At 46.0% G+C, this 24,719-nt stretch overlaps 1 protein-coding gene and 1 long non-coding RNA gene across 2 annotated transcripts; both read right to left on the bottom strand.

The window, feature by feature from the left end:
* Window positions 1-1,724: 1,724 nt before the first annotated feature.
* ASRGL1 (asparaginase and isoaspartyl peptidase 1) lies at window positions 1,725-23,788 on the bottom strand. The gene is made up of 7 exons (XM_060019026.2): window positions 23,647-23,788; window positions 22,872-23,075; window positions 13,517-13,659; window positions 12,613-12,758; window positions 4,622-4,740; window positions 3,706-3,816; window positions 1,725-3,311 (listed from the first exon to the last, which is right to left on the bottom strand). The coding sequence occupies exons 2-7, from the start codon at window positions 23,062-23,064 to the stop codon at window positions 3,106-3,108; spliced, it is 918 nt and encodes a 305-aa protein (XP_059875009.1). The 5' UTR covers window positions 23,065-23,075; window positions 23,647-23,788; the 3' UTR covers window positions 1,725-3,105.
* Window positions 7,590-12,603, bottom strand: LOC132429979 (uncharacterized). Its single transcript, XR_009520415.1, has 3 exons — window positions 11,224-12,603; window positions 10,716-10,827; window positions 7,590-10,359 (listed from the first exon to the last, which is right to left on the bottom strand). It is a non-coding gene; the product is annotated as an uncharacterized lncRNA (long non-coding RNA).
* Window positions 23,789-24,719: the final 931 nt, after the last annotated feature.

Genomic DNA, 24,719 nt, shown 5'->3' with positions numbered 1-24,719 from the left:
ATGGCTGGAACGGACATTACTTGAAAGAAACATTTATTGTCCAACAGCTCCACAGTTAAGGCCCTTCCTTCCCTGGACGGGGGCCCAGCTGCCTCCCGCAGACACCCACCCGCTCTGGGCTCTGGGCTCCCATATTCTCCTTATGGGTTACCGTGTAACCCTCTTCCTGGCTGTAAGGGGCTGCTGGCCGCGGCAGCAGGTGCAGAGCGGGCTTCACTGATTTAAGAGTCAGAGACGTGGTTGATTTCGATGCGTTCTGTGGGGCATTTGCTAGCATTTGTTTTTCTGGACAACTGTGCTCTAAAATAATAGTATTTAGATGAAATGAAGGTCAGAACAGGAACCCCCTCGCGGTTCCAAAATTTCTGAGTAGATTGATTTGATTCAGGGTGGAGATGAGTTTTCTCCCCTTTGGGCTGAAAGCGGTGGACAGTGTGTGGTTTGCTGCCCTCCTGTGGCAGAGAAGGGATAAAAGGCTGTCGTTCCCCTTCAGACGCTACGGTGAGCCTACGTTTGTTGGACAGTTAGGGAGCTGCCCCCTGGCAACGTGGGGGGCGGGAGAGACCCACGGTGGTCTCCACATACAGGATCCCAGGCTAGTGGAGTGACCGTTCACTGAACCGAGGTCCGAGGGCAACAACACGCGCCTGGGCTCACACAGAGGGGCTGGGGACCCTTCCCTAAGTGGGCTGCCCGACCAAAGAGGGCAGGTGGCCCGAGCTGAGGCCCCAGCGGCCCCTGGTGACTAGATCCACTTCCCTCGTGAACAGAATCGAGAAGCGCAAAACCAGCCTCTGCTCCCCGCTCCTCCCTTCTCCCTTCTCCACTCGGGGATGGTTACTTCTGCAAAAGTCTCTCCCTTCCCAACCCCTAATGTAGTCCTGCTCTGCCTCCTGTCAGGGGCCGAACTGTGTCCCCTCAGAATCCCTATGTTGAAGCCCTAAGCCCCAGGTATTTGGTGACAGGGCCTTTGAAAAGGTGAAAATGAGGCCGTTAGGTGGCCCTGATCCCATGTGACTGGTGTCCTTAGAAGAGGAGGAGATTTGGCCACAGACTCGTATAAAGAACAGGCTGCGCGCAAGCCAGAGAGAGCGACCTCAGGAGAAGCTACCCTGCTGACACCTGCACCTGGGGCTTCCCGCCTCTGGAACGTCTGTCGTGTGAGCCACCACATGTGCAGCCCTAGCAAACGAATACACCTGCTAACAAAGTACTTATTTCTAAAGGACGATTGCTGCATCTGAGGTGTTCAAGGGTGGAACCACATGGACTCCCTCCTGGGCCACACGTCCTCTATTTGTCCAGAGGGTCTGGAGATAAACACTGAGCAGCTGTCCTTCGTTTTCATTTAATCTTCATAGTGACCTATTCTATAGATGACAACATTCTCAGAAGTTAACCTGCCCCGGGTCACCCAGGTCGTGGGGAGAAGCAGGATCCAGTCTGCCTCCAAGCGCCACCTCTCTCTCCCTCTCTCGGGCTCAGGGCAGCTGACACGGGCACGGGGAAGGTCAGGGGACAGGGGCCCGGACGGCGTGACTGTCTCGCGCCATGGGCGGCCAGCGCGAGAAGCTGGACCCATAGGCCGTGCTGATTCCTGCAGTGGTGGTTTGGCTTCTTCCTTAACCCATCCCGAAAAAACTCAATTCCTCCGAAAACTCTCGAGTGTTCTCCATGAGGCGGGCAGTCTTATCACACCCACACACCACGCTTAGGCTGAAAGCTCTGTTTAACGAGTTTACCTGTCTGAACTGACAGACCAAGGGAGTTCATGTACATTCTGGTCAACAGTGACTCCTAAACACGCTGTTATTCTTTCAAAATACATCTTATTAGTGGCGCATGGAATTTAAAGTGAAGCAAGTTCTTTCCAGAGAGAAGGTAAAGCCTTGACAGACTAACACATTGAGCAGATGTGTCACAGCAAAAATACCATTTCCAGGGTAAAGAGGTTAACAGGAATGCTCTCCACCAAGGAGATGCCTTTCTTCACCGTGCTGACCACAGTGGACACTTGGTTCAGCTGGGGGAACCCACAGCACTGGACAGTCATGGACGCCATGAAGTCGGGGTCATCTCGACACTGACTGGCCCTTCCCTGTCATAGCGGAGGCAGAGAGGTCACGACCCCCATCGCTCGTGATGGGGACCCGGGGGTCTGGGAGGCGGAGGATGGCTGGGGGGAAACACGAGGTGAGCAGGCTCGTGTGTGAGGCTGAGAAAACCCTCAGACTTGGAGGGCCTCCAGAGTCTCCATGACGACCCTTCATCAGCAGATTAGAGCCAGGGGTTACCAGAGGGTCCTTTTAAAGCACCTGGAAACACGCCTATGTTAGTAAGTCAGAGAAGATCTGCACGTCCTTAAAAAAATCAGTTTCTCGGGGCTTCCCTGGTGGCGCAGCGGTTGAGAGTCCGCCTGCCGATGCAGGGGACACGGGTTCGTGCCCCAGTCCGGGAAGATCCCACATGCCGCGGAGCGGCTGGGCCCGTGAGCCATGGCCGCTGAGCCTGCGCGTCCGGAGCCTGCGCTCCGCAACGGGAGAGGTCACAGCAGTGAGAGGCCCGCTTACCACAAAAAAAAAAAAAATCAGTTTCTCTCTCAGAGATTCTTTTACCTAATGTTCTTCTGGCTCAGAACGAGCTCTGCAATGTTCACGTGCATCACTCACCAATCCGTTAGCTCTGCTGCCCTGTCTCCCCTTCACTGTCCCCCCACCTCATCCCAGCACTGGGTCCTGCCCCAGAGCGCTGCTCTCCTCCGGGCTCCCCGCACCCTCGCGCCTACAGCCTCTGTCACTGCAGTGGGTCTCCCAATTCCAAAAGGCACTCCCTGCACTGAGGCTGTTTCTGTCCTGTTAAGATCATGCTGTTTCTTCTTTCTAACCTCAGATGATGGGGAGTATTCACGAGGAAGGCTCAGCGAGTTTGTCATCTTCACTAGTCTTATTTGATCCTAACATGGGCATGTCACACATCACTTCGGAATCTGTCCCCAACCAAACACTGATCAAGGCAACAAAATGAGGGACAGACTGCAGAATTTTCCATTTCTAGATCTAACTGATTAAGCTAAGTCTTAGCTTCTAGAATACAGCTTCCGGGGACTTAGGGCAGGTCAGTGATGCTGGTGTCGCCAAGATCAATTCCAGAGTACAGCTTGCCGTCCTTTGCGGCCCCCCAGGGCATGGATGTGGAGGTCCACTTCACCGCCCAGTCTCCTGCTTTGTTGACCAAGATGACACCACCTACACCTTTGACCTTTGACTTCATATAACCCAACGACGCGTCAGCGGCCTCTTCTAACGTCTTTCCTGAAAACAATGAGAGGTTGAGAAACAACACAAGTTACTGAAAGGAATCTGATGGGAAAATTATTTACAGTATGAAAAACCAAAGCGTCTTAACAAAGATTCCTAGTAAGTGATTTCAATGTCTCAAACAAGGACTCTCACCCTACAAGGCCCTCCCTGCACTGGATGAAGCTGCCTTTTCTCCCACACGCAGGCTCAGAGTCTCTCTACCGCCCCCAGGAGGCAGGAGGCAACCAGTATTGCAAATGCTCTTCTTTCCTGACCCTAACAGAAGGGGCGTTAACCTGAAAGCAACGTCTGCAGCAAACAAGAAAGGGTTTCCCAACCCTCTCCGTCGATTTATAAACAGCTCCTATCCCCTCACAGTCAGACGGCACGGCCTTGTTCCACGTACCCTGTTCCACGTGGAAGAGGGTGAGTCTGGCCAGATTCACCTTCAGGATGCTCTCTCCGTGCCCTGTTGTTGAAACGGCTCCAATATCATTGTCAGCGTAACCTCCAGATCCTGCTCAAGGAAGGGAATTGTTTCTAACTGAGAGGCAACCGTCAAGAAATTCAAACACTTATTACAAGTCTAACGCTACATAAATGTTAAACGCCAAGGTGCACTGGTGAGCGCCGTGTGAATAACACCCTGAGATGGGGATGGAGGACATGTCGGGGAGGCAGGCCTAGCCTTCCCAGGGCAGCGACACCAGAGCAGCCCCTCCTCTGCCCCCAGCACATCCACCCAGCGCACAGGGTAAGACATATACACCCCTCCCCTCCCCCCACTACCGGGAATTAAGTCAATGTGCTCCGAGGTTAACGCGAAGAACACTTTGAGGTGCAACATCTCGTAGCGGTGGTGTGTCACCCTCATGCCACTCAGATCTAACAACTGCAAACTTAAATTCTCAGCTTTCTTAGTTTGCTCATTGGAGCCCATGCCTGGGAAAAGGTTTCGTGTACTTAACCCTTTGGGAATAGTCTGCAGCTCCTGAAACGGATTAGAGAGAAGACAGAGGCACCGGGGGTGCTGCGGCGGCTTCAGTACCCCAGCTCCACCTCCCTCCCAAGTCCTCCACGCCCCCCCCCCAAAACACAGCATCTAGGAAACAGGTGCCTGCTGGACACGCCACCTTCTGCACGTGCCCTGGGCGACCCCCTCCAACCCACCGCCACTCCCAGAAATTCTAAAGCTGCCACCAGGAGGAGGAGGAAATGAAGGAAGAAAGAAGTGGGTGTGGGGGTGAGGCGAAGACCAGAGAAAGGGGACGAGAGGACGGGGGAGGGCAGGGGCAGGGGCAGTGATCATCCGTCCATCCCACCTATACATGGCGTGTCCCCGACGCGGCCCAGCATCTTGTTGACGACGCCCCCCGTGGAGGTCGCGTAAGCCACATTTCCTCGGCAGTCCACGGCAACGGCACCCACGGTCCCCAGGTTTCTGCCAAAAAACCAACAAAGAGTGGCTGAAGATAAGAGACACTCCCACAGGTGACAGGGTAGCTTAATACACTTCGATATTAACGGCACATGGGACACACTTTGATTCCAGCATTCCCCACTCACGGAAACGGCAAAGAGAGCCTGTTTGCATTACATTCTACATGTCAGTTAGACTGCTGGACATACCTTTAGCCCTCAGCTCTAAGGGTCCATCCAATCCCAGCACCACCATTTTCTAGCTGGGTGATTGAGTTAAGTTTTATCGTGCCTCATTTTTCCCATCTGTAAAATGGGGATACAAATAACTGGGTGCATCTCAGACTTCCGTGTGCATCAGCACCCCTTGGATCCTCAGCACCTCCATCCAGAGACCCCCAAGTTGGCAGGTGCAGGATGGGACCCAACACCGTGTACTTCTGACAACCACCCGGGTGACGCTGCTGCCGCCTGTCCGCACACCCCTCTGCCCGTTTCATGGGGCCTGCTATGAAGGTGAAATAAGTTGACTTTTTCTCTAACGTTTTATTATAAATTTGCAAGTAACAAACGTTGAAGCAATTGTACGCTAACAGCCGTGTACCCACCACCCCGGTTCTACAGTGAACTATCTCAGGCACTGGTCTAAATGCTGGGACGCAGCAGAAAACTAAATGGTCAAAGTACCTTCTCCCACGGAGCTTGCATTTGGGGCACAGGGTGACAGAGCAATAAAGAATGTCAGGCTTTACTGAACAGCAGTAAACTACAGCCCATAGCAGCACGTGGGACACGTGATGGTGGAGACGTGCTGCTTTCTAAGGGCCTCTCTGAAGGACTGAGGGTAAGCCATGCTGATTGCTGGGGAAGAACATTCCTGAAGCAGGACATGCTTGCCAAGTTCAAGGAACTTCAAGGAGGCCACTGTGGTTGGAGAGAATAAAGCCAGGGAGAGTGTGCAGCAGGGTCAGAGGGACGGCCAGCAGGCAGACCATGAGGCTTTGACAAGTGGGGTGACTGTACATCCCGGTTTCCCAGGACCGTCCTGACTTATGCCTGTTGTCCCGGCTTAATGAATAGTGCCCCTTTCACTCTCAAAACTAAGTTCCAGTTTGAATACTGAATCACATGGTCATCCTACTTACAGGCCCTCGGAAGGGCGTTTAGTCTGAGTGAGGTGGGAAGACGCTGGAGAGTTTGAACCGAGAAGTGTCACGAGATGAGTTAAGTTTAAAAAATAACCATTCTTACCGCCATGCCCATCACCGGCACGGCTAACATGAAACAGACACGGTATCAAGTATGGGCACAGAGGTGCGGGGACCACGACCCTCACTCACTGCTGCTGGGCATGTGGACTGGCAAGGCCACTTTGGGAGGCCACCTACGGGGTCTCCTAAAGCCGACTCAGCCATTTTATCCCCACACTTCTGTCCAACAGAAACGTGGAGGTAAGTTCACCATGAAAGTGTACAGAATGTTCACAGCAGCACTACTTGTAATAACAGCAAACTGCAAAAGACACAAACATCTGCCCAAGTAAATAACCTGTGACACACTATGCTTCAGTGAAGGTGGACTCTGCTACACACGAGACAGATCTCAGAAACATAAGAAGAGGCACCCCAAAAAGCACGGACTACACAACCCCACTCAGATAAAGTTCCAAGACAGGCACCACTAGCCCTCGGTGCTGGAAGCCGGGCAGGCGGTTTCCTTGCGGGGAGGGCAGTGACGGAGGGGGGTGTGTGTCGGGCTGTGTGCTGATTACATGTGTGTCCACCCTGTGGAAGCGCATCCAGGGCTCCAGGTAGGATCTATGCACCCGGAACGTGTGCTATACTTCTACAGAGTCATCTTAGGGAAACCGTTCTGGCCATTGTGTGTGGACTGAGGGAGATGAGAGAGGAAACAGAGACCCCTTAAGAGGCTGGAGAGGCAGTGGTTTGTGTCGGGGTGTTTCCAGAGGAGAGGGTGGGAAGGAGGCTGGACCTGGGACATTTTGAAGGCAGAGCTGACGGAATTTGCAGGTGGACCGGATGTAAGAGAGAGAAATCTAAGGCAGAAACTGAAAGGATGCAAGAAACACTTATTGAAAGGTGGAAGACTGGGAAGACCTTTTTTGCTTTGTGGTGTGTGTGGAGTGGGGTTGGGTGGGGAAACAAGTTTAGTTTTGGACAAAAGCTTGAGGTATCTGTTGGGCAATCACATGGAGAGGCTAAATTGTAGCTAGAGATGTAGCCTGGCATTCAAAGGACTAGAAAGAGAAAGCTGGTATCCTATTAGAAGGAAACGGGAACCCTATCTCCTATCACTCACAAAAGCCAACCCAGATAGCTAAGGACCTAAATACAAAACACAAAATTCTTCAAGGAAATCTAGGCAGCTGTATGTCTCAGGGCAGGGATGGCTCCTAAGTTTCTGGTCTTACAAACTACACAAGAAGAGGGAGAGTACTACTGATCACAAAAAACGTTCAAATGGCAAAAATACCATAAGCAAAGTAAAAGCAAATAAAAACAACAGATTCGGGAATTTTGTTTTGAGCAGAGAAGACAGCCTTAAGATTGATAAGAAGAGGACAAAACAACTAAAGAGAAAAAATGATCACAGGACAAAAATAGGCAAATTCCTGGAAAAGAATGACCCATAAACAAATGCAAAGTATCCAAGCTGGCGGTTGTCAGGGAGGAGCAACGGCAGTGACGCGAGCCCCTCCCGCCACATAAGGAGAGAGGTACCCTGTCACTGCTGGTGGCAGCCCCCCAACACGTACAAGGAAGGGGTTGAGGCAAAAATACAAAGGCAAATGGAGGCCCACACACATGTAATATTTAGAAATAATAAAGATGTTCTATCCTCTTACCGTGATAAATGTATCTTGAGAAATACTGTGAAGCTATGGTTTTCACTTGACTGGAAGCTGACAAACTACCAATGATGACAATCTATTAACATGCACATTTGTATCCTTTGTTGATCAGCTGGTGATGGCTGGATGAGTGGGGCAAAAGACCACACACAGACACATATACAGTCATAAATTATTATGTATTTATTCCATAAAATTAATTTTCATTGCCTTCATCTCAAGGGGCATTGATCACGTTCTTATGATCAACATTTCCATGTAACATGCATTCTACTGACAATGTGACAAATAACACAACTTTTCTTTTCTTTTTTTTTTTTGCGGTACGCGGGCCTCTCACTGTTGCGGCCTCTCCCGTTGCGGAGCACAGGCTCCGGACGCGCAGGCTCAGCGGCCATGGCTCACGGGCGCAGCCGCTCCGCGGCATGTGGGATCCTCCCGGACCGGGGCACGAACCCGTGGCCCCTGCATCGGCAGGCGGACTCTCAACCACTGCGCCACCAGGGGAGCCCAACACAACTTTTCTTGAGCGATGTAGTTCTTAGGAAGTTTTTAATTAATTTTAACTTGGAGAAGCTTCACTCTGCTGAGGCAGTAACGTTGGAACTATATATAAAACTCCTAAAGCAATACTTAGATTTGGAAATGAATCTTGATTTTTACATTACCACACTCAAATGTTACATGGGGTTACGTTTGATAAATTGTTATCACAGAAGATTTTACTAAATATTTTAATTTGATCATTTAAATCACAATCCCTTACTATAGTCATTTTTGTCATTTCTTAAGCAGTGTTTAAATCAATGCAGAGTATCTTAAATTCTTCTTTCAAATTTCATTGCTGGTATATTACAAAGAAAATGGAAAACAGCAGTATGTTGCTCGATTTTGTTCAAATCTCTCTACAAATGATACTTATACTTCGATTTATAATGAACAGAAAAACAGCCTCTAAAGAAACTGGTTTCAGGATCAGCTGTACATGAATGTTCTCCTTCAAGTTAGGCAAATCTTTTTGTTTCCTTTGTTTCGATTTCCTTATATTTTCTGCGGATGTCACTTTTCTTGCATATTTCCCATGCACTTTTGGCTTTGTTTCTCTAAATTAAAAAAAAACATTTTTAATCCTTTAAAAAATGTTAATAGCCAAACTTAGATTTTTTTTTTAAAGCTTCTGTTAAGCTTATCAATGGAGAGGAATAGTTCAGACTAAGTAACTGTAGATAGTGCAAATTCAAAATTAATTTCACTTTCTGTCAAAGTCCGTGATTTGTTCTTTAAGGAACATCTGCGATTTTTGCTGAACTCTTCTTATCTAAATTCGATTTCATTACTTCAACAGCATTTAGCTGGAATTCCCTCCACATCTCTCTGAGGTCTGTTATAAGGTCAGATGTGAGTCTGATTAAGCTCTTCCACCTTCGGCCACATCTAGAGTATCTTGCAGTGGACCCTCTACTGTCTCACAGCATCGTCAGTATTGGTGCAGCTGAGGGCACGTCTCCTAGAAACAAACTCACGGTGAGCTGGCCGTGTCACACAGGATACTTCTGGACTCTTGGCCAAAGTTCGTGCTTACATACCTTTTATTTACCTACCATGTCAGCTCCATTATCACGGGCTTCCCTTTTAAATGTTAGTTTTTCAACATGTTTTCTGATCATGGTCCACTCTAGCTGAACTGAGTTTTTTAAACTTCATTATGATTTCATGTCTTGCTTTATTACCCATTAAACTAACCTATTTGAATTCTCTCTCCTAGATACTTATCATTAGGTTTTTTTCCTAATTACGTTTTGGCATTTTATCAAAACTTGAAGTAATTTTTATTAACCCTAGAAATTTCCCATTGTTTTCCGTAAACGTTGTGCTGATGGGGTCATGAAAAGTACCATTACACTTGTCCAAATAGTATTATTCTTTCAAGAACATTACATCTATGTTTTCTATCTGTGTCTTTTCTGGTTATCAACTGTTTATTGTTTATTCAGCCTTTTCCCAGCGCTTCTAATAATTGCATGTGTCCTTTTTTGGTGTATGGTTACACCAAATTGCTTGATGATTAGCAATTAAATCTTCCTTTAGTAAAGAACATGAAGTTGTCGGGATTTCATCTGAATTGCTCAAGTTGTGGATTTGGTGAGAATACTATTCCTACTAATTTTCATTGTTTTGATAAGTAATTCAATCTTCATTGAACAAAGAAGCTGTAATGTTCTCTTTGTGAATTTTATGCGGGTCATCCTGGAAGAAGACTGCTTACTTTTTTTTTTTTTCTCTAATTTTTATTCATTTATTTATTTTTTGGCTGCATTGGGTCTTTGTTGCTGCTCGTGGGCTTTCTTAGTTGCAGCGAGCAGGGCTTCTCTTCATTTCGGTGCGCAGGCTTCTCATTGTGGTGGCTTCTCTCGGTCTGGAGCACAGGCTCTAGGCGCATGGGCTTTGGTAGTTGTGGCACGCGGGTTCAGCAGGTGTGGCTCGCGGGCTCTAGAGCTCAGGCTCAGTAGTTGTGGCGCATGGGCTTAGCTGCTCCGCGGCATGTGGGATCTTCCCGGACCACGGATTGAACCTGTGTCCCCTGCGTTGGCAGGTGGATTCTTCACCACTGAGCCACCAGGAAAGTCTAAGAGTGCTTACTTTTAAAGCAGACTGTTTCTTTGAAGATCTTTTACTTCTTTTCCTCCTTTTAGCTTTTTTTTCTTTTGTGAATTCCACTTTAGTATTCTTTTTCTATCAAAATCTTGACTTGTACACATTTTCAGTAATCTAGGAATTAGAAAGTGAAATGTAACTATACTGAGAGTGTACAAAATTAGCATATATTTTCATCAAAGTTAAGGGCAAATCCCCCCAAAAAGAATAAAAGTAATTTGCAGATATAATTTCAAAAGTTAGTTTTTTCCTAAAATTTACAAAATTATTAATATTAAAGTCTAAACATCAACTAAAATTAATGAATATAACATTTTAAATAAAAATTACTTAAAAATTTCAACATTTAAAAAAATTTAACTCAACCTTAAGTATTTTTATAAGAATAAAACCATCCATGAGTCTAATATTCAGTGTCCATTTAGTTGCCAACATAAAAAATTGGTTCCTCATGCAGGTTCTGTCTATACCTGTGATGTCCAATACAGGAGCCACTGTCTGCATGTGGCTGAGCACTGGAAATGCAGGCAGTCTACAGTGAGACACGCGGTCAGTGTAAAATACACGGCAGATTTGGAAGATCTAGCATGAAAAGATGTAAAGTATCTCATAAATAAATTCTTACATTGATTACATGTTGAAGTGATAATATTTGGGGTATATTGGGTTAAATATATTATTAATTTCACTCATTTCTTCTTACGTTTCTTTAATGTGGCTACTAGAAAATGTTAAATTACATATATGGCTCTCAGGTTTCTGTTGGACAGTGCTGGTCTAGACCTACATATCTACAAATTGAGGAGTAACAGGAATCAGCCCTCATGTGCAAGTCTTGCAGATATCGTACTAATTCATGAATAACTCTAGAACCACAAACTGAAACATGCGGAAAGAAAAAGGACACTGTGCACTACTGGGAAACAACACTTCGTTATGCAAGAATTTGTTTGACAAATTATTGTCTTTTTCTCTTACCTAAGTCCTTCTGCTGTTCAAGTCTTCCCCACACTCCAAAACAGGGTCTAGTTCTGATGTCAGCAGTGGCATATTCCACAAACCTTTTGACTCAGGTGGTCTTTACTTCCGAGACATAGAGCAAGAGATGCAGAGAAGCACTTCCCTGGGGGCTGAATGATATTTGGCACAAGAGTGGATGGTGAGGGCTATGGGTAATGCTGTGTCACTGCTGAGTGACAGAGATGCCCCATGGATCTGCAATAAAGCAACTGTTTTGTGTAACTGTGATATGAGGGTCATCTAAAGTGCAGGGCCCAGGGCAGGAGCCCCTCTTGCTTATATCGAAGAGCAGTACTGGCTGGTGGAGATGTGTGTTGTTGCAGAATTTTTGGAAAGCAATGTGGCAACATCTATTAAAATGTACATGAACCACTGATAAAGCAACCCCATTCCTGTGACTTTAGCCTATAGACACAATAGCATACTCAGTAAAGATTATCAACAGCTACCAACATATGGCCAATCTTGTAAAACAGATTTCTAACCTGGGGACACACTAGAATTACCTGGGGAACTTTTTTCTAATGGACTTGCCTGGCCTCTCCACCTCAGCTCTACTCGATTAGATTTTTTTTTTTTGGCCACGCCATGCGTCATGCGGGATCTTAGTTCCTCAACCAGGGATCGAACCCACGCCCCCTGCAGTGGAAGCCTGGAGTCTTAACCGCTGGACCACGCGGGAAGTCCCTAAATTAGATTCTGTAGGGAAGGGGCTCAGACATGTAGATTTTGAAAAAGCTCCCTAAGTGATACGAAAGTATACCTCTGGTTAAACATCACAAATCTAAAAGGGTATGTGGAGTTAATAGATTACATTCCATTATAAACTTCCAGGCCACATTCAAATTTTATTTTTCAAATTTTGCTTTAAATTAAGGTCCTTTTATTTGGTATTTTTGAATTGGTAACACAGAAAACCATAATTCAGAACACATGATGAATTCACTTATAAGGGCTGTACTGATTTCTCGGCCCCGTGAAAGGGCGCCTAAGTAAGTTCATAGGGTGGTCTACATCACAGAGAACCTGTGCAGTGTACCGAAGATAGCAAACTGATCAAGAAGTATGCAGGTAATTAATACCTTTACACACGGCATTCATCTATTAAATCATGTTGGAGAAGGAACTCTTAGCTGAATTTGAGTTACTATTCATAGGAGTAATAAGTGAGGTTAAATTTCAGAGTCAAAAGAGCAGTTTTTCCATTACTTAGTGTGAACTATTTTGTACAAAAACTGAAACGACCAAGTGATATTTGACTTATTTAAGAAACGTGGATAACCAGACACGAGTCCCACTTTCACATCTGAATAACTCGCAAAAATGTGAGCCACAGATGATACTTACTTTTGGTAGTCTGATTTCTGAAGCTTTTCGTTTTCCAGACGTTTTTTGTTTCTTTCTGTAATCAGCTGTTCTCCAGGAATTGTTGGAATCCCACTGGCTGCTGCAAATTTTGCTGCACCTTGGTCAGTCAGAAAGCAGTGGGGTGTCTTGAGCCAGAAAGAAATGGGAAAACAGTTAGTTTTGTGAAAAAGTTAAAATCTTTTCAACTGTTCCTACTGTGTGAAAATCATTATTCTCTCTGGGTACAAAGCCTCAAAAATGCAAATTCCACTGGCTTGCTTTTCTGAATGATGAAAAAAGCCGAGCTCTCCGAGTTTTTGTATTTTCAGAAAAACCTAGATGATGGAATATTACTAGGAATTCAACTTACATATGATCTTACATTTAGAGAATTTAATCCATTTTTATTTCATACATGCTATTTATTTATCTACATATCTATGTATGTAGGTATATATTTATTTGCTGCACCACACAGCTTGCAGGATCTTAGTTTCCCAACCAGGGATCAAACCTGGGCCCCCTGCAGTGGAAGCGTGGAGTCCTAACCACTGGATCGCCAGGGAATTCCCCCATACATGCTATTTAAACAGTTGGTCTGTTCAGTGTGTATGTGTTGTGTTACATGTGTTGAAAGCAGGCTGAAGAAAATACAGGAAGATAACAGGAAAACATGAAGATAATGTGAAATGTAATCACTGGTTAAGTGATCATGAGTCAAATTACATCAACTGAGTCAGAATCTTGGTTTCCTTGAGAAACTTAAATAACATTGTTTTTGTTCTTTCATACAATTTCAGGAGAACAGTGATCTCGAGTATTTCCCTACAAGTCAGAACCCTTTTAGTCACTGAAGTGCAGCAGTGACAATTCCTTAGGAAAAGGGTGCTTTAGTCCCACGTACCTTTTCCATAACAAGGCGCGCAACTTTAATGGGATTTGCGACACAGCGGACTGCAGACACCGCTCCTGCAGACAGGTCTTTCCCATTCATGATACTTGCATCCATTTCAACTTCACCATCTTCGTTCAAGACAGATCCACAACCTAAAATCAAAAAGAAGCCGAAAAGCAAGAATTAAGAATTTGGAAATGGCTTCAGAGTTTCCCCTAAGCTGCCTACTTTAATTCATCCTCGACTCCATTGTCAAAGGAACATTTTTAAAAACACAGATCTGACTTGATACCCCATGACCTACACAGTAAACGGTATGAAGCCCTTCCTGATCTGGCCTCTGACTTACTTTTCCAGCTTCATCTCTTCTCCTTGGCAACATTTTACTGAAATATTAGGTTTCCCTGAATGTACCATTAGCTCTCATTACTCTGTTCTCTTTACCACTAGCAACTTTTCTCCAACTTTCTCTGCCTACATAATACTTGTAAGCCTAGCTATTCTTAAACTCTATGTGACTCAGTTTCCTCAGAGGGATAAGAACAAACCTCAAGAATACTTAAAGGAGTATAAAAATATCCAGCAACTAACAAGTGTTTGGTATCTAATAAGAAATTACCAGGCTCAGAAAGAAACAGGAAAATATGACCCATAATGAGGAAGAACAAAAACAAAAAATCAATTAATAGCAACAGACTCAGAAATGACATAAATGATAGAATTATTAGACAAAAATGTTAAAACGGCTGTCAGGGCTTCCCTGGTGGCGCAGTGGTTGAGAGTCCGCCTGCCGATGCAGGGGACATGGGTTCGTGCCCTGGTCCGGGAAGATCCCACATGCCACGGAGCGGCTGGGCCCGTGAGCCATGGCCATTGAGCCTGCGCGTCCAGAGCCTGTGCTCCGCAATGGGAGGGGCCACAACAGTGAGAGGCCCGCTTGCCACACACACACACACACACACACACACACACACACACACACAAACGGCTGTCATATGTACCAGAACATGGAAGAAAATATGAAAAGGACCCAGAGAGAACTTCTAGAGACGAAAAAAGAAGTCTGAAACGAAAACTACACTGGAAAGGATTAACACCAAATTAGACACTGCACAAAAGAGGAATGAACTTGAAGACACAGCAAACAAAAAGACTGAAAAATAATTGAACAGAGTTTATCACTGAGCTCAGGGACAGTTTCAAGCAGCCAGTATATGTGTAATTGGAGTCCCCAAAAGGAGAGGTGAGATAGAGGGACAAAAAAAATATTTAAGGAAATGATGAATTTTCAAATTTGGTGAATCCTATAAATTCACAGATCCGAAAAGCACAACAAACTCCAAGAAAAAGAAACATGAACAAAACTACACTCAGGCACATTATGATCAAACAGCTTAGTGCTAATGAGAAAGAGAAAATCTTAAAAGCAGCCAGAGAAAGACACATTAGGTACAGAGGAAAAAAGAAAAATGATAGCATACTTGTTGTCATAATCAATGCAAACCAGAAGACAGAGGAGCAAGATCTTTGAAGCCCTCAAAGAAAAAAAAAAACTGTCAAGTTGGAATTCTACACCCAGTGAAAGCATCTTTCAAAAACCCAAAACAAAGACGTTTATAGACATAACAGAAGTTAAAAAAAAGTCATCAATAGCAGATGTGCAATATAAGAAATGTTAAAGGAAGTCTTTCAGGCAGAAGGAAAATGATAGCAAAGAGCAATCAGGATTCCCCCAAAGAATGAACACTGGATATGGCTAATATGTGGATAAACAGAAATACCTTTTCCCTTTATTTTTACAATATCTTTAAAATATAACTGTTTAAAGGAAAAATAATAACAACGCATTAGGCAACTTATACACATAAGTAAAACATATGACAACAGTAGTACAAAGGCTACGAAAGGGGAAACAGGTGTATGCTGTAAAAGGTTCTTACATTATGCATGAAGTGTGATATTACTTAAGGTAGACGGTGACAAGTCAGAGATATATACTATAAACCCTAAAACAACCTTTAAAAAAAGAAGTCGAGCTACTAGGCCAACAAAGGAGATAACATGGAATTATGAACATTCAATTATTCCAAAAGAAGGCAGAAAATAGCAGAAAAAGAGGAAACAGGGAACAATGAATAGACTGGACAAATAGAAAACAAACAGCAAGATGACAAAGTTATGCCTAACCATATCAATGATCACATTAAATGTAAATGGTCTAAACACCCCAATAAAAAGCAGAGATTGTCAGGACTTCCCTGGTGGTCCAGTGGTAAAGAATCTGCCTTACAACGCAGGGGACGCAGTTCGATCACTGGTCAGGGAACTAAGATCCCTGAGAAGAGAAAACCCACACGACACAACTAGAGAGAAGCCTGCACACCACGACGACGAGCCCGCGTGCTGCAACGAAAGATCCTGCATGCCTCAGTGAAGATCCTGAGTGCCGCAACTAAGACCCGATGCAGCCAAAAATAAATAACAAAATAAATAAATAAAAAATAAATAAATCTTAAAAAAGGCAGAGATTGTCAAATTGTACAAAAAGATAGGACACAATTACATGCTGCCAATAAAAAAAAAAATCCACTTTAAATATAAAGATGCAAATAGGTTAAAAGTAAAAATGGACAAATTATACCATGCCAAAATGAATCAAATGAAAACTGGAGGCAAAGTATACTTCCCAATAAGGAACATTAAATAATAATAAGGACATTAAGTAATGATATAGGGGTCAGTTCACCAAGAAGACGACAATCTATATTGTAAACAACAGTTTCAAAATACATGAAGCAAACACTGACAGAACTCAAAGGAGAGAGAGACGAATCCAGTTACAATGAAAGACTTCAATACTCCTCTCTCATTAATCAGAAATGGACAATCAAGATACAGAAGGTATGAACATTACCAATGAACTTGACCTTATTGAGATTTATAGATCTTTCCATCCAACAAAAGCAGAGTACATAGTCTTTTTAAGTGCAAATGGCCAAGGTAGAACACATTCTGAGCCAAAAACCAAACCTTACGAAGTTTAAAAGAATACAAATCACACAAAGTATGTCCTCTGATCATAACAGAATTAAACTAAAAATCATTAACAGAGAGGTATTTAGAAAATCCACAAATATTTGGAAATTAAGCATCACACTTCTGACTAACCCATGATTCAGTGAGGAAGTCACAAGGAAAATGAGAACACATTTTGAACAGAATGAAAATTAAGGCAACCTGTAAAAACATGTAAAAATCAAAGCAGTGCTAGAGTAAAATTTTAAACATTAAATGCTTGTATTAGAAAAGAATAGTCTCAAATTAATGATCTAACAGGAAAAGAACAGTAAATTATTTCCAAAGCAAGCTGAATGAATAAAGGAAACAATAAAGGTAAGTCAATGAAATTCAGAACAGAAAAAGAGCAAAAGAAAAAACAGAAAATGGGACTTCCCTGGTGGCACAGTGGCTAAGAATCTGCCTGCCAATGCAGAGGACGTGGATTCGATCCCTGGTCCGGGAAGATCCCACATACCGCGGAGCAACTAAGCCCGTGTACCACAGCTACTGAGCCTGTGCTCTAGAGCCTGCGAGCCACAACTACTGAGCCCATGTGCTGCAACTACTGAAGCCCAAGTGCCTAGAGCCCATGCTCTGCAACAAGAGAAGCCACCACAATGAAAAGCCTGCGTACTGCAACAAAGAGTAGCCCCTGCTTGCTGCAACTAGAGAAAGCCCGTGCAGCAACAAAGACCCAACGCAGCCGCAAACAAACAAATAAATAAATAAGAAAAGAAAAAAACAGAAAAATTCACCAAATCCACTTCCCGAAACTAAAACTAGTTCTTTGAAAAGAACAATAAACTTGATAAACTCTAGACTGACGAAGAAAAAAAAGACACATTACAAAAATCAGGAATGAAAGAGGGGACCTCTCTACAGACCATACAGACATCAAAAGCATAACACAGAAATGTTGCAAATTCAGCAACTTAAACCAAATAGAAACATTTCTTGAAGGACAACTGACAAAACTCACTCAAAGAAGAAATAGATAACCTGAATAGTGCCATGCCTATTAAAGAATTTCATTTCTTAAAAACTTTCCATCAAAACAAACAAAAAAACCAATCTACCAAATATTTACAAAGAAATAATAGCAACCTTATACAAACTTCGAGAAAAACAGAAGAGGAGGGAACACTTGCCAATTCATCATATGAAGCCAGCATCACCTTCATTTCAAAACCAGACAGATGTTATAAGAAAATAAAACTATAGACCCGTATCTCTCATGAACATTGATGCAAAATCCTCAAGAAAACACCATCAAATCAAACCCAGCATTCACATATGTAAAAAATAACATGTCACAACAAAGTGGTGTTAATCCCAGAGAAGAAAACCTGGTTCAAAATTCAAAAATCAATCAATCAATATTCACCATATCAACAGACAAAAGAAAAACCACATGGTCATTCAACAGATACAGCAAAAGGATTTGATAAAACTCAACATGCACAGATGATTAAAAATCTCAAAAAACTAAGAATAAGGAACTTCTCAACCTGGTAAAGGGCACCTATAAAACCCTACCACCAACATCATACTTAACGGTGAAAGACAGTGCCTTCCCCCTAACACTGGGAAAAATGCAAGAATTTCTGCTCTAACCACTCCTATTCAATATAATATTGGATGGCCCAGCCAATGTTAGAAAAGAAAGAAAAGGCATAAAGTTTGGAAAAGAAGAAATAAAATGGTCTCTATTTGCAGTTGACATTACTAGAAGTTACAGTAAGCAAGACAGTGTGATGTTGGTGAAAGAATTTGACAGATAGATCAATGGAGCAGAATAGAAAGCCCAAAACAGATCCACATAAATATATAAACTGATCTTTGACAAAGGAGGTGTGATACTTTGATTTATCATAATTACATATTTTGGTCTTCATCCAGGTACGGTTCACAGCTGCCAAACCCTTTGGAATTTCCTAAGGGATTAGAACAATGGGAGCATCTTTTGTTGTAATGTTTGGTCTTTTGCCCTCAGTTCCTGAAACCACTTCAGATCCATACAGGTGACCTGGGTGTCCTGTTACTCATAACAAGCAGTTTTCAACCAAAACCAAATTTATGTTAATGAGGTAACTTTTGAAAACCCCCTAAAGGTGGGGGGCTGGTTGCCACCGGAACCAACCAGGATTAAAGGGCTGGAACTTTTAGTCCCACCCCCTGATTTCTGGGGAGGGGAGGACTGGAGATTGAATCAATCACCAACTGCCAAGGATTTAATCGATGATGCCTATGTAATGAAGCCACATTTTGTGTAAGTGTTGAAGAGCACAGAACAGAGGCAAGGGGACAGAACAATTACTAAATACCTGCTGACTAACTGGTTAAGATTTCCTGAAATTCTTTTCTCTGACAGATGTCAGGTAGGTGGTGTAATTCCCTAGAAGCGTCTTAATCCCTAGATCTTAGGTTTTCTACTTCAAAATAAAGAGGAAATGAGTGTCTTCCAGCAAGTTACTTAAACTTTTTGTGCCTTAGTTTTCTCATCTGAGAAATGAGCGTGATAATAATTACACCGAACTCATAGGACTATGGTGCAGATTAAATGAGTTAATCATGCAAGTTTCTTAGACCACTGTTTGGTACATAGTAGACACTCGTGGTGGCTATGATGATTATTACTCTAAAAAAGGACTGATTTGCGTGAAAGAAGCCAAACACAAAAGAATACACTCTTTGTGACTGCATTTATATGAAATTCTAGAGAATGCAAATTTATGACAAAAACAGACCAGTGGATGCCTGGTGCTGGGGTTGGGGGGGGGGATTAACTGCAAAGTGGCAGGAAGGAATGTTTGGGGGTGATGGAAATTTATTTTTTAATTTATTTTTATTTATTTATTTTTTGCAGTACGCGGGCCTCTCACTGTTGTGGCCTCTCCCGTTGCGGAGCACAGGCTCTGGACGCGCAGGCTCAGCGGCCATGGCTCACGGACCCAGCCGTTCCGCGACACGTGGGATCTTCCCGGACCGGGGCACGAACCCGTGTCCCCTGCATCGGCAGGCGGACTCTCAACCACTGAGCCACCAGGGAAGCCCCCGGGTGATGGAAATTTTAACATCTTGGTTGTAGTGTGGTTACACAGGTATGTACATTTTTCAAAACTTAAAATGGGTACAGTTTATGGTATGCAGTAAAGAAAGGGCATGTGTGGGACTGGGGATCAGAGTGGCAAGCTGCCTTTGAGAAGGCAGAAGCGCTAGTGCAGCACATTACGGCTCTGGGCGTCTCCCAAGCAGGGCTACCGTTTGAGTTAGATGTGTCTGTGACTCTGGTAGGTATAGGGCAGGCGCTGTGGCAGAGAAAACAGAAGGGGAGAGTGCTCCTGGGATTTGGTCTCAGCTCTGGAAGGGGGCAGGAACCCCACGTACTTCCCCTAGAGCAACAGCTCCTAGCAGCGGTGTACACAGAGCTCCAGGTGGAGCCTCTCAGGAGGGATGAACTGCAGCGGCCAGCGGGCTGAACTCAGAGCCCTTTGGCTGGTTACTACTCCTGGTCCCTGGCCGTTAACCCCTTGCACTGACAGCTGGGCTGTTCTAAAGACATTAACCCTATGGCTCTGACAACAGGAAGCTGAAGGGTGGATGATTAACGAGTGGGCCTTTGTGGGGTCAGGATGTGTGGAGGTGACATTTGGGTTTGCCTGCAAGAGCCTGAGGCAATCCTCACTGTCGTCCATGTCCTGGCTCATAAGGCACTGACACCCCCTGGCCATCAGGGAGCTGATGCCCTAGCTTGGGTTCAATCCCTAGCAACTGACCCTTCAGTAGATACAGCAGATTGGATGCACGGAAAGAGTGGCCACCACAGAGCTCGGGTGGGATGGCATATTGCCACAGATGTCGGGTTGCCCTTGAAACACAGTGACTGCGTTAATGCGATCACAGCATGTCCTGTGTGTCCTAAACAGTGCCCGTGGCAACTGCCAAAGGAGTCTGAGGCCACCCACCAGAGCTCCTAACTGGTCAGGGATTGGCAAACTGACTCTACTGGCCTCCTCCCTCTGAGAGAGGGCTCTAACGTTCCCTGGTTTGTGTGGTCTCCACATCTGGCTTAACCCAAGCTTTCCCCTGTCCCCATGCAAACCAGGCCGCCACTGTTAGGGGATTAGAGAAGCTAAGTACCATGTAGGGGTCCCTCATCAAATAGATAGTGACTGGGGCCACATTTCAAAGACTGTGGATTGGGACATGCAAGACTGGGCAAGGGAACACGGCACTGAAGGCAGGTTCTATCTCCTCTGTAACCCACAAGCAGCAGGGCTGAGAGAAAGGAAAAATGGAATGTGAAAGCAGTGCCTTAACTTACTAACAGATAAAGCCACTGTGGCTGGGTGTACTAACGTGCCGTCCAAGGCTTTCACACATCTGAATGATCAACGAGTAGGGCTGTCGCCCCATATCCCAGACTGCGGACCCCTACGGAAGCACCGATGCCAAAAAGGTACGTCAGGAAACAGCCGCTGCCCTGACTTTCACCATGGATCAACGTGCTACGGTGCCGAGAACACCAAACTGCATCATACCTGGGAAAGGAGATTATCTACTGGAATTTGCACTGGGACACTCTAACAGGATGGGTGAGGGGGAACTACTCAGTCTCCACTGGGTTCCTGTTGTCCTGCCACAAGCTGGGCCTGTTGAAATGCATTATACCTGGAATGGAATGCGCACCACTGGAAAAGAGCAGGTGAGGGTTCTGGTCTCATGTATCCTGCCACCAGTCCATCTCCTCAAGCCTGACAGCACTACCTCCCCTGGCTAACGTGTATGGTATATAAAACCAGATCAAATTCCTAAGGCTGCTGACCTCCCTCTCCTCAAGGCCAGGTGGGCATGTTCTGTTTCCCACTGGCATGATCTTTTCGCTGCTGTCTTTGAGCCCTCCGTTGGCCTGCAGCACATGACAGCACACATAGAGCGTCCTACTAAACGCACTCACCAAGCCTTGAATGACAGCCGACAAAGCCTGTTCTTCCAGCACACTGACATGTCTCTAATGAGACAAGCTCTCCTCCAAAACAGAAAGACCTTGGCCATTATCACTGCCTTGCAAAGAGGCAGCACCTAGGCCATTATCCAAACAGGATGTTGTGTGCTCACGCCCGATGGGTCGGTTAATGTGTTGCCTCTATTCAGTCACAGGACACAAGTGAACGCTCTGGAGTGATCTGGCTCCCCGCCTAGGGGACTTAGTAACAGTGGTCTGAATCATGAGGCTCTCAGTGGAGAAAGGTATCCGTGATCTGGGGAATTATTGTCTTAACCCGTGTTTTCTTCTGTATGTGCCTGATGCTGTGGCATCTGCCTGCAATGCAGCCAGACGGCCGCCAAATGAGCCACCCGTTATTGCCCGCTCAGGGCACGCTGCGGAAGAGAAAGTGTGTGAGACTGTAAGAGCCGGTCACGAGGGGTGGAGCGCTGGGGCAATCGGAGTCCCCTCACCCCTTCCTCTTTCCTTGGAGTGTGCTCTCCGCTTGTCTTCTTGCACCAGAAGCTGCCCAGGACACAGCCTTGAGATGTGGTGTTGAGACCATCTGGACGGTATATGTGACTGAGCCCAGATAAGGCCACTATATAAACTTTTAAGATTCTGGTGGGCATGGACAGGGGTCTATTTATCCTGCAAGGCAAGCCTCTTGTGTAAGTTCCCATGCTTATTAAACCTGCCACCTACCAATCTGGAGAGATCTGCCTTTTCCTGTGGTCTCTCCCTGCCCTCCCTGTATGGGGGACCGATTCAAATTACACCCTGAAGCTCCCAAGGTTGCCACCCAACAGTAGTCTACCCTTTTCCCCCACAAAAAGATGTAATTAAAAAAAGCCTCTTGGGGCTTCCCTGGTGGCGCAGTGGTTGAGAGTCCGCCTGCCGATGCAGGGGACGTGGGTTTGTGCCCAGGTCCGGGAAGATCCCACATGCCGCGAAGCGGCTGGGCCCGTGAGCCATGGCCGCTGAGCCTGCGCGTCCGGAGCCTGTGCTCTGCAACGGGAGAGGCCACAACAGTGAGAGGCCCGCATACCGCAAAAAAACCCACAAAAAACCAAAAAAAGCCTCTTGGTATGTGAATTCTAGAAAGCAGATTAAAGAAAAAAGGGGGAATAATGAATTTTAAAATTCTTTAGAGCAACTTGGTCAACAGGTAAAGAGAGAAAAACTAAATCTTTTCAGCATATTAGATTTTAGCATAAAGCTGAAGAGACTCACTGACACTTTAGAGAGGTTCTATTTATCTGGGGGTAGAAGCTTAACCTGGTTTAGCATCAGTTACCAGTTGCAGTGCAAATTTACCTGCGTTGAACTCGGGATCATCTTCCAGGACGGTCACGGCTCCTTCCACAGCGTCAACTGCGCTCCCTCCCTCCTTGAGGATGTTGTAACCCACGGTGGCGGCTTTGACAATGCCCTGGCGTACCCGCTCCTTGCGGTCCTTGGAGATATTGCTGCCTCCGCCACCGTGGACCACGACGACGGCGGGGTTCATGGCGACGGATTCTAGGGATCAGAAGACGAAAGCGTCCTTTCAAGCGGGTCCAAGAGAACCGCACGGGGCTTAAGTCTCCCGTTGGGGACAAGGTCCAGTTTCTACGCAGGGAGGGGAAAGTCCTCAGAATTTACAGCCTCAGGCAAATTCCTGAGACCCAGGGAGTACGGAGGACAGACGCGGCTGGGTTTGAACTTTGGAAGTAAAGCCCAGAGCGCCCGCCTCCGGCCCGGGGCACCTGCTGACTTCGAGGGGGCGGTGGGATGCTCTGCACCCCAGAGCCCGCGCCCCCTCCTCGCCCACTGACATCGAGCTTCCGTTTCCCTGGGGAACCCCGGTTCCTGTCTCGTGCTGGGCCCCCGGCCGGCATGGCATCTGGGGTCGCAGCTCCAGCCTTCCTCCCCGGCCCCACGTCGGGCCTCGGTTTCCCTGGGACTTGTTCCCGGCTCCCACCCCCACCGCGGGGCCAGGGGCGGCCTGAGGGCTGGATCTCGCCAGTGCCCTCCCGCCTCCAGTCCCCGGCACCGGGGAGTGTGCCTTTCGGGGTCTCGGGTGGCGACTCCCTCAGGGCCGTCGACTTACCGAGGACGCCGCAGGAGGCGGACGCCGGGGCTTCGGGCTTGGCCGAGCCTCTCGGTCGGCCTCGGAACCTGCACAGTCTACTCTCTCCAGTCGAAGCCGCTCTGGAAACCGCTGTGCCCGCAACCTCTCTGCCAGCAACGGCTCCGCGCCTGCGCACGAGGGCGGGGCAGAGCGCCGCGGAGAATTACCGTAAAGCCCCAACGCACCACCGCGGCGCAACCCCTCTGCCGGCTTCGCCACTGCGGATCCGACTCTCGCTGCCCGGCTCCTAGGACAGGGGCTATGCTGGCCTTCTGTGCACGCGAGCTTCCTAGTGGGATGCGGGGAACTCCTCCTCCTCCTTACGAGGCGGAGGGGTGGTGTTGATGGCGACATGCAAGAAGGGATGTGCCGCGGTTTTGTAAGCGAAAACTGAAAAGCACCGCTGCACGCACTGAAGTCCTTCCTCTGCCCGAGATGTTTCGCAGACTTGCTAGTTATTCTCTTCCTTTTAATTGTGTCTCCCCGTAACGTTTGGTAAAGAACAGAAAGATAACCTCCGTAATCGGTCTGGTTCTGTGCCTGGGGTGCACTGAAGGGTCTGAAAACCCCTCCTCTGAGTCTCAGGATCTCAGCTCTAAATTCCTTCAACCACAAATGACCTAATTTTTTGGTGACAATTTTCCTCCTCCCTGCCCCAGAGCCTGAAAGGCTCTGAACCCCCTAGATGATTGATTGTATTCCCCCGGAGCTGCCCTAGATTACTGTTACCATAGTGACCTTCAAATAGAAGTTTGCACTTCTACCCAGTAAAACAACTGCAAGATACTAGGTTAGTGACATGAACCAAAGGATACATTATTCTGTTACGTAAAATAGCGGCAAAAACTCACGGGCATTTGAAGCTTTGAATTAGAAGAAATAAGCAGCGGGCATTGTGCAGAGAGAACTCAGTCCTTTTCTAGTCCTCCCTTTTCTCCGAGACCACAAGGCATCAGCAACCAAAGTTATCTCACTGGCTTTCTGACCGCTCTGACTAACACAGCCCCACATCTGGTAATTGCTATTTATGAAATTTCCCCTAGACAGCTACT

This window comes from Delphinus delphis, chromosome 8 (genome assembly GCF_949987515.2).
Source record: "Delphinus delphis chromosome 8, mDelDel1.2, whole genome shotgun sequence".
Classification (NCBI taxonomy): Eukaryota; Metazoa; Chordata; class Mammalia; order Artiodactyla; family Delphinidae; genus Delphinus; species Delphinus delphis.
This window is presented reverse-complemented; position numbering and strand designations above follow the sequence as displayed.